This window comes from Enhydra lutris, unplaced genomic scaffold, assembly GCF_002288905.1.
Source record: "Enhydra lutris kenyoni isolate GAN:26980312 unplaced genomic scaffold, ASM228890v2 scaffoldscaffold4, whole genome shotgun sequence".
In the NCBI taxonomy this organism is placed as follows: Eukaryota; Metazoa; Chordata; class Mammalia; order Carnivora; family Mustelidae; genus Enhydra; species Enhydra lutris.
Genome location: NW_019154088.1, coordinates 23,560,280 through 23,573,198, shown reverse-complemented (window position 1 = coordinate 23,573,198; position 12,919 = coordinate 23,560,280). Strand labels below are relative to the sequence as shown.

Genomic DNA, 12,919 nt, shown 5'->3' with positions numbered 1-12,919 from the left:
CGCGCCTCCGAGCCGCGTGAGATCCCGCGCGCGCTGGTGCCCACCCCTCCCGCCGGCTCCCGCTTGCGACGCCCGGTGCGTGTCGCCTGGAGTCTGGGCCGTCTCCCGGGCTGGGGTGTCGTCCACTTTCCGTGCTATCCACTCCTCGGGCACTGTGAGCAGAATCCATTTCTTTTTTTTGTGGTATTGGTACCCCTCCCTGGGTCATCCTTGCAAGGCCCGTTCCTTTTGCCTTACCGCTCAGAATGCGTCCAGCTCCTACTCACTGACCCCCAAGGGAACTCAGGGCCGAAGGCGATGCCAGGAGAGGACCAGGCCAGATCTGGGGGTGTTCATCCTTCCTCCCGCTTGCCCAGCCTCAGGGATCCCCGCAGCGTCCTTGGCACCTTCCCCGCGGGTGTGAGGCCGAGAGTATCACCCGGGAGTTCCTGGGCCACCTCCTCCCAGCTGGCAGTTCTGCAGACACATCAACCCCTGAGCTCCACGCTTAGGTACAGGAGACAGGGAGGAGGATTAGGGGATGCAGAGATGTAGTCCACAAAGAATCTCTGCTTGGCTACCAAACCTATGTACCCCACAATGAAAAATGAATACACCAATTCAAAGCAACATGATCATCTGCATTTTATTTGCATCTTTCTTTGCAAGTTGTTGATTTTCCACCCAGCTTCCTTCAAACCCGTCTCCCTCAAATTCCCCCAAGTCCAGGAAAAAAAGTACTGATTTTTGGCAACATAGACTCAGCTTTCTCGGCAGGCCTGCCCTCTGCTCTCAGGGGAAGTCTCTACTCAAGGCTTCAGCAACAGAGCGAATCCCAAGACCATACCTTGATCATAGGGAAGGCTGGATCTTTTCACAGGGTGGAACTGATTTGGGGGGTGGGGTGGGGTGTAAGGTGAGCAGTATATTGGGCAGAGGTGGGAAAGGCTAGTTGATGAGTGCAGGAGCTGTAGCCCAACCAATCTCTACCCCGGTGAGGCCTCTCCAAGTCCTCAGAGGCGGGATGGGGTCCCTCCACCCACTACCACTGTCTCCCCAGTGATGTAGCTGGCGTCTTCAGAGCACAGGAAAGACACGATGCCTGCACATTCATCCGGCTTGCCTATCCTGGGGAAGAGGGGCAACAAGGAAGGGAGTAAAAATTCAACAGTCAGCTCCTGAACTGGCCCACAGGGAATGAATTTGCTTAATCAAAAAGTATCAGGCGATTTATCCAGGACCAGTGTACAAGCTTCCTGTCAGTCAAATAGAGTTAGCGTGAAGATAAGCTGTTATAGTAAATACTGCATCCTGCGAAACCCACCACATATTATATTCAAACAGTATGGAGACATTTTTGTTTTTCAGACAACTCAGGACAGCAGAATCCCAAGTCATACAGATACACTGGTGAGCAGCAACTTTGTTTCGCCTGTGTGTATACTGTTCAAGTGTCAGGGAGTCTGTGAAACAGTAAACAGTTTGTTTTCAGTCACTTTTTTAGGAATCTCTTTTTGGCCCTTAAAGTTAGGTTCATTTTGGGAGAATGTGCTAATTCTCGGGATTTGTATCCATAATTGTGTAGTTCGGGAACGCTGTAACCTTAACTGCCACAGGACGCTCTGAGGTGGGTAGAGTGGGGACCTCAAACCTAAAAGGCCTGGATTAGTGTGGTTCTCCATCCTAGCTGCACACTGTCATCATCTAGGAGGCTTAAATTCCTTCCCCCCCACCACCCCCCAAAAGATGTCCAGGTCCTACACTGGACCAGTGCACACCCAAGACCAAGAAGCATGGGCACAGACATTCACCGGGGCTCCAGGATGACAGTACCCCAACTTGTTAATGTGTTGTGAACTAGGTGTGCAGCTCATGCCTGGCATGAGAGCAGCTTGCAGGGCACCTGAGGGCTTCTGGGATGTCCGGACCAGTAAAGAGTAGGCATTGCTGGAATGTGTCCTTGAGGGGACAAGATGGACAAGACAAAAGCTGGAGAGAGGCAGGGAGGTTAGAGGAAAAGGAGCCAAAGGGGCCTGAGCAGTCTGGCTAGCCCTGTGGGGAAGAGGGAAGAGGCGAGTTTTCTTTGCAAGGGGAGTTTCGGGCCTTAGTCCATCTGAGCTTTGGAAACATGGCATTTTACTCAAGGGGAACTTAAAAAAAAAAAAAAAAAAAAAAAGCATGGATTTGGTCTTGGTCCCTGGGCGCTACAGATGGCTGAAGGTGGAGGCCACAGCCAGGTGGAGAGAGGAGTCAGGGCTTCTCCTGGAGCAGTGCTCTGCTGAAAGCCGGAGCCTCTCTTTGGTTTTTGCAATGGAAGTGGGCCCCTCTCATGTGCCACTGTAGTGATGCAGCACACAAGAATTGCAAAGTATGTGTTTGTGGCAGGAGAGCACATGCTTGTGTTGTCTGTGGGACCAAAAGACAGTGAGATGTGGGCTGTGTGAGGGACTGGACCTTTCATCCTTGTCCTTCCTAACCCTCCCCTGTGACAGCCTTACCTTTTTATCTGCATGATTTCTTTTATACTCTCCTCCCTTTCCTTGTCCTTCCACAACTGCAGGAAAAAGGGACATCTTTATATGTGGCAGAAGAGGAGACAGAGGGTCAGAGAGGGGAGGAAGTGCTGCCCTCATGGCAACTGAGAGGAAGGCTGGAGGGAGGCCCCTTCCACTTCTAGCCCTCCTCAGTTCCCAGTTGCTCCCTACCACTGTCTTCTTTGCAGGTGCTAGTGAGGTTGTTGTTGGCTCTCCCCAGTTCTCATCCACTTAAGGAGATATGGAACGGTGTGAGCAGAGTCTGAATTCTGGTCTCTACCACACACCTCAAGAAAGGTGCCCGTGGGGTCTGATCCAGACAGGAGGATGTATGGTATGGAGGGGGAATGTTGAAAAGCCTGGGGTGGGGTGGGGCAGAAGATACGGGCTTTTGCTGTCTAGGAAGATGCCCCTTTGGGGTCCTTGCGGTCCTCACCACTTGGCTGAAGCTAGTCTTAATGAGTCCCGGTGCCAGGCAGTTCACCCTAATGTTCCTTTGGTCCAGCTCTCTGGCCAGGTTCTTGGTGAGGCCCAGCAAGGCAGTTTTACTAACATTGTAGGGTCCCAGGCCCTGGGGAAAGGAGAGAGTGGGTTAGTGTCTTTGTTTCCAGTTCATTTTTGGATAGGGCAGTAGATAATAGGGCATCTCTAAGGGAGCCAGAAAACTGTCTTGTGGGTGAACCACCCCTAGGTTAGGGTTTTTGGAGGCAATGCATCTATTTCGTGGGAAGGGGCTTGGTGGTGTGATTCCAAAAGGGGGCATACACTTGTTAGGGTGACTGGGGGAGTAGAGAAAATGCACGATGGGGGGGATAGAAGTAGCAAAGAAGGGGGATCTTACAGGAACTGGAAAGTAGGCTCCTATGGAGGCCACAATCACCACTGAGCCGCCTCTGGAAAAAGAAGAGAGTGACCCTCTTCTCAGTGGGAACCCTGGCCCTCAGCCCACATGAGGTCCACTGTACCCAGGCTCCCTCTCACTGTCTGTACCCTCGCTTCTCCATCTCTGGCACCACTGCCTTTGTCATGAGGGCTGTGGCCTTCACGTTAATGTCCAGAATCTGAAACCAAGAGAGAAGGAGAAAGAGCATGAGGGAAGAGCTGGAGAAGGCAGGGCAGTGAGGACTCACGGCGGGGTTCCTGGGATGTTTCTGGGGCCCCGGTGCAGACCTCAGAGATGGTTTACCTGGACATTGTAAAAGCAGAAGCTGAAGCCCAGGAAGAAGCCCCTGTCACTGGCATATTCAGCTAGAGAATGACCCATTAGGTTTGCGTGAGAAAGAAAGGAACCTGGTCCCTCTTGTTACCTAACCAGCTGCACATGATTTGGCCTATATTAGCAGGTCCTCTTTGGATCTGAGCTGGATTTTCTGTGTTTCTCCCAACTAGGGAGAACTTGGAAGTGGGCTGGCCTACTGGTTCCACTCCAGAGTGGCCCATGCTGCCCAGGGAAAACGTGGCCTGACCTCAGGCACTCAGAGTCATTCCAACATTCTCTGGCTTCTGAGTTTAAGGAGTCGGATGTTTTTGGCCCTCCTGGATGGGCTGTCTGGCTGGCCATTATTGGAAAGTGGGATCATGAGGGGGCACTTCTGGGGCCGCTGGGACACAGTCTCCAGTCAAAACCCCACATCCATCATTTAAAACAAAGGCATGACTCTCATTTACATTGTTTTAGGCATGCTGGGATATGCCCCTACCAAGCTCTCCATGCCGATTTATTATTTTGAAAATTTTAATCTTAGAGAAAAGTTGAAATAGAAATATGATGGATATCCAGATATTGTTTACCTGGATTCACCAATTGTTCGCATGTTGCCCCATGTGTCCTATCCATGTATCTGTACAGTTTTTTCCTGAACTACTGAAGATAAGTTGCAGTCATCACAGTGTTCTATCAGTAAAACTTTAGCATTTTTCCTAAAGTATAAGGACATTCTTACATACCACCATCCATTATCACACCATGAAATTTAACATTGGTAATAATGATTTTACGTAATAGGTTGTCCCTAACAAAATTTCCCCAGTTGTCTCCCCACGTCCTTATTTTAAAAATCCAGAGTTTAATCGAGGATCAGCCATTGAATTTATATTTGATGTACTGTGACATTTTAAAAAATGCAAATTAAAAAGAAAAATCACTTGGTTTAAAACTGATTTTCATGTGGTCTTTATTCAGACAGCTCATGAAAGATGTTTCTCTACTTTAAAGAATATCAATCAGGAACTGACTCACTAAAGCACATTTGGCACTTTGGTCTTTATGTCTGTGAAACACTGATAAACAAACTATAATATTTTAGTATCCTTAAACTTCAGTGCTGAGAAGTTATTGATGACATCAGAGTGAAAAGCTAAACCAGGGGAGATCATAAAAAATTTAGCATTTCCAAATCATGTGGGAATATTAACCTTAGTACACAAAGACAAATATTTTAATTAAGGCTTCATAATTAAAATCTGTAGGTGTGTGAATTATATCATAAACATAATTACACACGTTCACATAAAACCCAATATTCCACACTTGAATTTAGACATTGGGATCTCATATTTCCTTGACACTGCAGTTAAGAAGAAAAGTGCCATGGGTCTTTTTCAAAGGTTTTAAGTTATAAAGCGGTAACTTAGGTCATTTTGCTTAACTAGCAGCTATTAAAGTTTTCCAGCTAATGCAAAATCATTCTTTTTTGGCCTCTGAAAAGGGGCCGGGGGTTGTGTAAGCTTGAGTGTATTAGCTATTAGGCAGATAGCTGGCATGTCTCTGTTGGAAATAGAGCTGGAAGAAGAGTCTGGATGAGCATGCGGGGGGAGAGAGCTGGGGAGTGAAGCAGAAGAAGGCTAGCCAGGAGCAAACGGAAGAGCCAAACTCGGGAGAAGCAGAATTGAAAGGCGGGCAAGGAGAGAGGAAGCCACCCCCCACCTGCCCTTTACCAGGTGCACTCCAGGTGCGTGCTAATCGCAAGGAGTCCTTACATTTACCAGGAACTTGACAAATGCATTCTAAAAGCAGCCTGAGTTTGTTCTGGCTGTTTCTTGAGGCCTATCCCCTGCTCCTTTAATCCCCTCTCACCTTGTCCCACACTTCCTCGGTGACATCCATTAGGTTTCCAAAGAAAGGGTTAATGGCGGCATTGGAGACCAGGATGTCAATGCCCCCGTGAAGGCTCACGGCCTAGAGAGAGGAGTAAGGTCTGAATTAGGACTGCAGGTCAGTAAGGGAGGTGCACTTATCAATGTGGATAAAGAATTCCTTCTTAGGACAGAATGATGTCAAAATGATGCCTCTTTTTCTTGAAACGTCTCTCTCCCCAGCTACCCTAAGTTCTGCTGCTAAACATTTCAGGTCTAGTTTCTTTTGCAGGCTTTTCTCCCCCCCACCCCCAGAGCTGTTGCTGACTTTTTATTCTTTATACTTTCCCTTTTGGGGGAGCTCCTTTGTTCTCACAGCTTCAGGTCCCACCTCAAAATCCATTTCCAGACCCTTAAACTTTTCGCACCAAGTCCCAGCCCCATTTGTCCGAGTGCTTACTGTCTGGTTCTCCTTGACTGAGTTACCGTGATCTCAAACTCAATCTGTCCATACCTACCTGAATAGAGAAACTGTTTTATTTTATTTATTAATTTATATTTACATTTTTTGGTATAAAGATTTTATTTATTTGAGGGAGAGAGACAGAGAGAGAGCACCTGAGAGCCCGAGAATGAATGGGGGGTGGGGCAGAAGGAAAGGGAGCAGACTCCCTGCTGAGAAGGGAGCCCACCACGAGGCTTGATCCCAGGACCCCAAGACCATGACCTGAGCCGAAGGCAGACGTTTAACTGACTGAGCCTCCCAGGCGCCCCGAGAAACTGTTTTAGATAGACCAACAGAATGTTACCACTGGGAGCAGTTTTTAGATCACCCAGCCCAATGTCCTCATGGCACAAGGGATGAAGCTGAGGTCCAGGGAAGTGAATTTCTCAGTAATGACATATAAGGGCTGGTTAAGGAACAGGGGGAGGCCTTCTCACTGGGTCTTTGGGGGAGTCCACATAATCTGCAGAGGGCACAAAGCTACTCAGTTAGTGGTGGCAGATCTGAGGTCGGTCTCCCTTCTGCTGCAGAGCTAATTCTTAAAGAGTCCTTTGAAAGTGAGTTGGGATCACTAGGAAACTGGCTATGCAAGAGCCATGGTGAGGAAGACACCAGCCTGGGCTTAAAGCAGTTTCCCACTCAGTTATGATGTCATCTTCTCCCCCCCCCCCTTTTTTTTTGGCTGGGAGGCATGGAAGATTCAAGGTGGAAACCAAGATTTAAACTGGGGAGGCCAAGAAAGGCAACATCTCACCTCGCTAATAAATTGAAAGTAGGTGGTGAAGGCACGTGCCAGAGTAATGAGTGGTTGAACAGAATCTGCCAGCAAAACAGGGCTCTGAGAGGAAGCTACACATTGGCCCGAACAGGCAATTTGGATGCCTTGGGCGAGCAGCACTATGGGCCCTTAAGCACCTTTGTGCTTCATGATTTGGCGCATGGAGGGGTGTTATTAACTATGTGTACCATCTGCTAGTTCCTGTTTTAACTAATTATTCTTGCTAACTAGGTGCTAAGCTCAGTTGCTTCCACGCTGCTGAAGGAATGGCTTGGGTTGTCAACATGTAAATTGAACAAAACTGAAAATCACGTAAGGTTTTAAAACTGGTATCGATACTGTCTGGTGCTAAGTTTTGGCGTCCCAGCACCAAGCCCCAGTCACCTGCCTTGGCTCTGTGTAAGTCTTGCCTATGGACTTGCAATGAGTGAAGTGCACAGGAAGCTAGAAAGGGATGGGTGCACTGCTCTGTGGCTGTGTGGTTGGGGGCAGGGAGCCTATGGCTCAGAGAGGGGAGAAGTCTAGGTTTTTTTTTTTTTTTTTTAAGATTATTTATTTATTTATTAGACAGCGATCACAAGTAGGCAGAGAGGCAGGCAGAGAGAGGAAGGGAAGCAGGCTCCCTGCTGAGCAGAAAGCCTGACGTGGGGCTTGATCCCAGCCACCCTGGGATCATGACCTGAGCTGAAGGCAGAGGCTTTAACCCACTGAGCCACCCAGGCGCCCGAGAAGTCTAGGTTTTTTTTTGTTTTTGTTTTTTTTTTTTTTAAAGATTTTATTTATTTATTTGACAGACAGAGATCACAAGTAGGCAGAGAGGCAGGCAGAGAGAGAGGAGGAAGCAGGCTCCCCACAGAGCAGAGAGCCCTATGCGGGGCTCGATCCCAGAACCCTGGGATCATGACCTGAGCTGAAGGCAGAGGCTTTAACCCACTGAGCCACCCAGGCACCCCGAGAAGTCTAGGTTTTGACTGAACAGAGAACCATAGAAGATTCATGAGAAAGGCGCTATGACCACCCAGGTGTCTTGTAAGCCTGCCCTAAATTGTGTGATCGCTACCCTAAAGTGGTTAGGAGTTGGGTGCTCTGTTTTTGGGTAGGTATATTTTTTAGAAAAAGTATAGTCAAGTGGAGAAGTGAGTGATCTGGATTCTGCTCCCCCATGCCTTTGAGAAGCTTTGTGGCACAGATTAGGAAGCCACTGGATAGTAACCATTTTAAAAATTAACTTATTGGGGCGCCTGGGTGGCTCAGTGGGTTAAGGCCTCTGCCTTCGGCTCGGGTCGTGATCCCAGAGTCCTGAGATCAAGCCCCGCATCTAGCTCTCTGCTCAGCAGGGAGCCTGTTTCCCTTTCTCTCCCTCTGCCTACCTCTCTGCCTGCTTGTGATCTCTGTCAAATAAATAAATAAAATCTTTTAAAAAATTAACTTATTATTTGAGATTGAGAGAGAGAAAGAGGAAGTGTGTGTGCCTGGAGGCCGCAGAGAGAGAGAATCTTAAGCAGACTCCCACTGAGCTCAGAGCCCCACATGGGGCTCATTTTCATGACCCAGAGGCCATGACCTGAGGTGAAATCAAGGGTTGGCCACTTAACCGACTGAGCCACGCAGGTGCTCCTGATACCCTTCTTAAAGAGTGGCATTCCCCATTATAGGGTAACAGTTGGCAACAGGCAGAACCCATCTCCAATAGCTAATAAGTACCCTCTTGGTCATTCTCCACCCTGACACTAGCCATACAAATTACTTGAAAGGTGTGTGTGTGTGTGTGTTTTAAGATTTTATTTATTTGTCATAGGGAGAGAGAGAGAGAGTGCACAAGCAGAGGGAGCAGCAGACTCCCTGTTGAGGAGAGAGCAGATGAGGGACTCGATCCTAGGACCCTGGGATCATGTCCTGAGCCGAAGGCAGACACTTAATGACTAAGCCACCTAGGATCCCTGTGTGTGTGTTTTTAAAGATTTTATTTATTTGAGAGAGAGAGAGAGAGCAGGAGAGAGAGAGGGAGAATGCATGAGCAGGGGTGAGGGGCAGAGGGAGAAGAAGACTCCCCACTGAGCAGCGAGCCTGATGTGGGGCTTGATCCCAGGACCCTGGGATCATGACGTGAGCTGAAGGCAGACGCTTAATGGACCGAGCCACCCAGGAGCCCCTACAGGTGGTTTTCGACTTAACCCTCATATTTCCCATTTCTTTCTTTCTTTCTTTCTTTTTTTTTTTTTTTAAAGATTTTATTTATTTATTTGACAGACAAAGATCACAAGTAGGCTGAGAGGCAGGCAGAGAGAGGTGGAAGCAGGCTCCCCGCTGAGCAGAGAGCCTAATGTGGGGCTCGATCCCAGGACCCTGGGATCATGACCTGAGTTGAAGGCAGAGGCTTTAACCCACTGAGCCACCCAGGCGCCCCCTATTTCCCATTTCTTGACACCGCGTTAGGAAGAAAAAAAATCTTGCTTGGTTCCCACTAAACATCTCTTGGGCATATCCATTCTGGTACCACTGCTGCTGCTCTAGACCTTAATGGTAGAAACAGTTTCCTTGCTAACATCCTTGGCTCAGAGTCTTTTCTACTCTTATATATCCTCTTACTGGTGCAAGTTTATCTTTTTCAAATATATCCATATTCATCTTGCTCAAAACCTCGTGTGGCTTATTTCCTCCAAGAACATCTAACCTTCGTTGGGAGGCTATGGAGCCCCTGTCCCTTATCCTTCCCACCAGGCCATTTTCCACCGGCACTCCTGAGCCCATGCTCTTTGCTGTGGATTCACGGTGCTCTGCTCTCCCCTTCAGGCCCTCCCTGGCTGCCTGCTCATTTTGCAGGGTCATCTGGAACCCTGTCACTCCTCCATCTGTCCAGTCTCACCCCCTCTGGGAGGTCTAGCTCAAGCCCCACCTCTGGGCCAGGGCTGTAGGACAGGGAAAGTGGACCTGGTAGGGGTTAGAGGTTGTTTCCCTGGCAGGATTTTAAAATTAAGTTGCTAGGCACATTTCATATAGCTAGTCACCAGTTGGCCCAGGATCCCAGAGGCTCTCTTCACCCTCAGGATCAAGGTCCCAAACTCAGGTTCTATCCAGCAGCCTATGCCAGACAATGTGACTTTCTTTCCTTCAAAAAAAAAAAAAAAAAGTATTTATTTTAAAGGAGGTGGCAAGGGGCAAAGGGAGAGGGACAGAGAGAGAATTTTAAGCAGGCTCCATGCTAAGCTTGGAGCCCTCCATCTCAGGACCCCAAGATCATAACCTGAGCTGAAGTCAGGAGTCAGGGCCTTTACTGACTGAACCACCCAGGTGCCCCAAAGTTACTTTCTTGGACACACATTTGGCTCTCCCCAGTGCACTGCTAAATGGTTCCCCCCACACGGAATGACTTTATCCTGTCATACCACCATTTACCACTGTTTAAGGAACCCTTCTTCTACGATTACCAAATTATTTCTGCCAGCCTTCCAGTCTGCTCTACTTTCCATCTAGGGTAGAGTCTCCTTTTTGCTCCAGGTAATAAAGTGTATGTCCTGAGCCTGAGGGAAGAGCGGCCTCCTTTACCAGATACTCATATTTTCTTGTGTTGCTGGAAGGCTGGTGCCAAGTTCCAGCTCTGACACTGCCTTTGACACTTTCTTTGAAACTAACGTCCAAGTGGGCATGAAAGACTTGCCCTGATGCTAATGGAGAAATGCCTGGTGGTCTGTAGTCAGCTTGGCAGGTCTGGATTGATTTATAGCTCTTTCTGACTGGCTGTGGGGCCTCGGGACGTTGCTCTAGCTTTCAGAGTGGAATGTTCCGAATGTTTGAAAACCGGGAGAATAGTCCTTGCCTTGCTTAGGTTTTTGTCAGGTTTAGAGATAACCCGTGAAGGCTCTGGACAAAGAGAATAGCAAACATAAGTGGATGAAACATGGTAGGTTGCCTCACAGAAGAGGTTCCCAGAGACTTGACTCAACAAGCTATAGAACAGGACACTGATTATTAGTCTGTGGGTGGAGACATCTGTTTTGCAATCGCATTTACCTTTCTCATCTGCCCAATTAGATTGGAAACTACTGGAGAACCAGGGCCAGCTGTTTTCCTGGGTAACCTAAGGGTTGGTGATGCAGGGTTGAAGCATTAGAGTGGTTTTTTATTCTCTGACTGGGATGGGATGATTCTGAGAGACATCATAGTAAAGGCACACAGTAAAAATGTGTGGGTGGAATGGTACGCAGAACGACCAGTTACGTTTCAGTTAATAGTGCTGGCTTGCATCACATCAGTGTTGTCTAGGAAAGCAGGAAAGGAGGCTCAGGCAGGCTCCCTTCCACCACCACCTGTCTCTGTGCCCATACCCTTGTTGCTCACCGTGACCACCAGCCGCTCCCGGTCCTCGGCCTTCCCCACGTGGCACACGGTGCCCGTCACGCTCAGCCCTTCCCCCTGCAGCGTGGCCACTGCCCGGTCCACGTTCTGCTGCTTCCGGCTGCTGACGACCACGTGGGCCCCATCCTGGGCCAGGCGCCGCGCGATGGCGAAGCCGATCCTGAGGCAGAGAGAGAGGTCTATCAGGGCCAGTACAGGGGGAAGTGGTTGAGAGATGAGCTCCGCAGTCAGAATGCCCAGGTCTGAATTCCAGCTCTCCCTCTGCAGGGCCTCCAGTCTGCATTATGTGTAAAAGAGCTGTTACCATACAGATGGACATGCTTAGCGTGTTTTTAGCACTCATTTACTTACTTTTCCTAGGGTTTTGGCCCCCCCGCCGGCTAGGTTCTCAGGAACTGACATTACCTTCCACAGGGATCCCTGCAGTGACAGGCCCCACACCCTGCAGGGTCTGAGGGGAGAGAAAGGAGGTAGGGGTGTAGCAACAGCCACTTGCATGATTGGAGCGTCTCACCCGAAAGAGCCCCTGTCCCCAGATACCTCCCTTACTAGTCTACATCATCTCAAAATTCTGTTGTTAATTACATGTGGGGGTGTATGTGAAAGGATAGGTCTCTAGTAAAAAATGTCCATTTTTTACACTACTCCCCTGGGAGTAAGGGTTCCACACTTTGCAGTTATTAGCCATTTGCATTTCGCATACATTTTTACTTTAGATTTGTGTAATGCAGGCATTTAGCAAAGCCCTTCAGGGACGAGAAATGGCTAGACAAGAGAGGTGGGTGAGAAACAGGGCAAGGGCAAAATGTACTGAGCTAAACAAAAACCTGGACACATGGGTCTTGTGTCCCGTCCAGGAAAGGGGCGCCAAATGGGGTGTCTGGAACATGTGCAGGGTCGAGGGAGGCTGTGGGATAGGATTTTTTGAAATCTGTGGAGTGTTTTGGAATTCTGGTGTTTGGTCTTCCCAGACTCTAGGTGGGGCCACTTGACGGGGGCAGCCCAGGGCCCCGGGAGACTGAAGTGGCGCAGCTGAGCCAGGGGCAGCGGTGACAGGAGACTGGCAGAAGTGGGGCCGACGCAAGAGGATTCGGAGGCACTGCAGGCCGACCACGTTGTTCCCTTCTTCGGGGGTCAGACTTTGCGCGGCAGTGAGGTCCACTGAGGACTCCGGCAGAGAAGCAAAGGTCAAGGGGTTAGTACCTATTTCCGGATAGTGGGAGCCTCAGAGACTGTGGCCCCGGCACTCACCCGTCGGTGGACGCCGTGACTAGAGCCACCTTATTGGCGAGCGGGTCCCGGCGCGCCATCCCGGAGCTGGCCATCCGCACAGACCTCCACGCCCGGCCGCTGAGAGCGAGCAACAGTCCCGCCCTCCGCATGGCGCCGCCTCGCCGCACACCCAGGGGAGGTAATGACCCCAGTAAGCAAAGGAACGAGGATCCTGCCTCCTCCTCACTCGGCTCCGCCCCCCTCCGCCTCCGTCCTCCGCCCTGCGGCCCCACCTCCGTCCGGCTCCCCGCCAGCCCGGGCGCGGGATCGCTGGCTAGCCCGGCCAGGCGCCAGCCCCTCGTACCGGGAGCGGGCGGTGGCCGTGGGGCGCCCCCTGCCGGCGCACGGCTGTCGTGCCCCGCTGTCCTCGGCTTCGCCCTGGCCGCCGTGGAACTGTGCGGTCGCCCCAGGTTTCTTCTA

The 12,919-nt window shown here is 49.9% G+C and overlaps 1 protein-coding gene across 7 annotated transcripts; it reads right to left on the bottom strand.

Annotated features, from left to right (window-relative positions):
- Positions 1–599: 599 nt before the first annotated feature.
- Positions 600–12,673, bottom strand: LOC111159925 (dehydrogenase/reductase SDR family member 4). 7 transcript variants are annotated; one of them, XM_022522613.1, is made up of 8 exons: positions 12,479–12,673; positions 11,210–11,387; positions 5,590–5,691; positions 3,504–3,574; positions 3,355–3,406; positions 2,950–3,084; positions 2,478–2,533; positions 600–1,107 (listed from the first exon to the last, which is right to left on the bottom strand). In XM_022522613.1, the coding sequence occupies exons 1-8, from the start codon at positions 12,607–12,609 to the stop codon at positions 993–995; spliced, it is 840 nt and encodes a 279-aa protein (XP_022378321.1). In that variant the 5' UTR covers positions 12,610–12,673; the 3' UTR covers positions 600–992. The 7 variants fall into 7 exon arrangements, with proteins under 7 accessions (XP_022378321.1, XP_022378338.1, XP_022378329.1 ...); XM_022522630.1 differs by lacking the exon at positions 2,950–3,084 and having other exon boundaries at positions 625–1,107; XM_022522621.1 differs by lacking the exon at positions 5,590–5,691 and having other exon boundaries at positions 625–1,107; positions 12,479–12,636.
- Between the last annotated feature and the right edge of the window lie 246 nt (positions 12,674–12,919).

What these genes read in the sequence shown, in the direction of transcription:
- LOC111159925 (XM_022522613.1), bottom strand. Translation starts at nt 12,609, where the DNA reads ATGCGGAGGGCGGGACTGTTGCTCGCTCTCAGCGGCCGGGCGTGGAGG. An exon ending in CCGAGGAAGTGTGGGACAAG is followed by an intron (nt 3,575 to 5,589) that starts GTGAGAGGGGAT and finishes TCTTGGTTTCAG; the next exon opens with ATTCTGGACATTAACGTGAA. An exon ending in CCAGAGATGGAGAAGCGAGG is followed by an intron (nt 3,407 to 3,503) that starts GTACAGACAGTG and finishes TTCTTTTTCCAG; the next exon opens with AGGCGGCTCAGTGGTGATTG.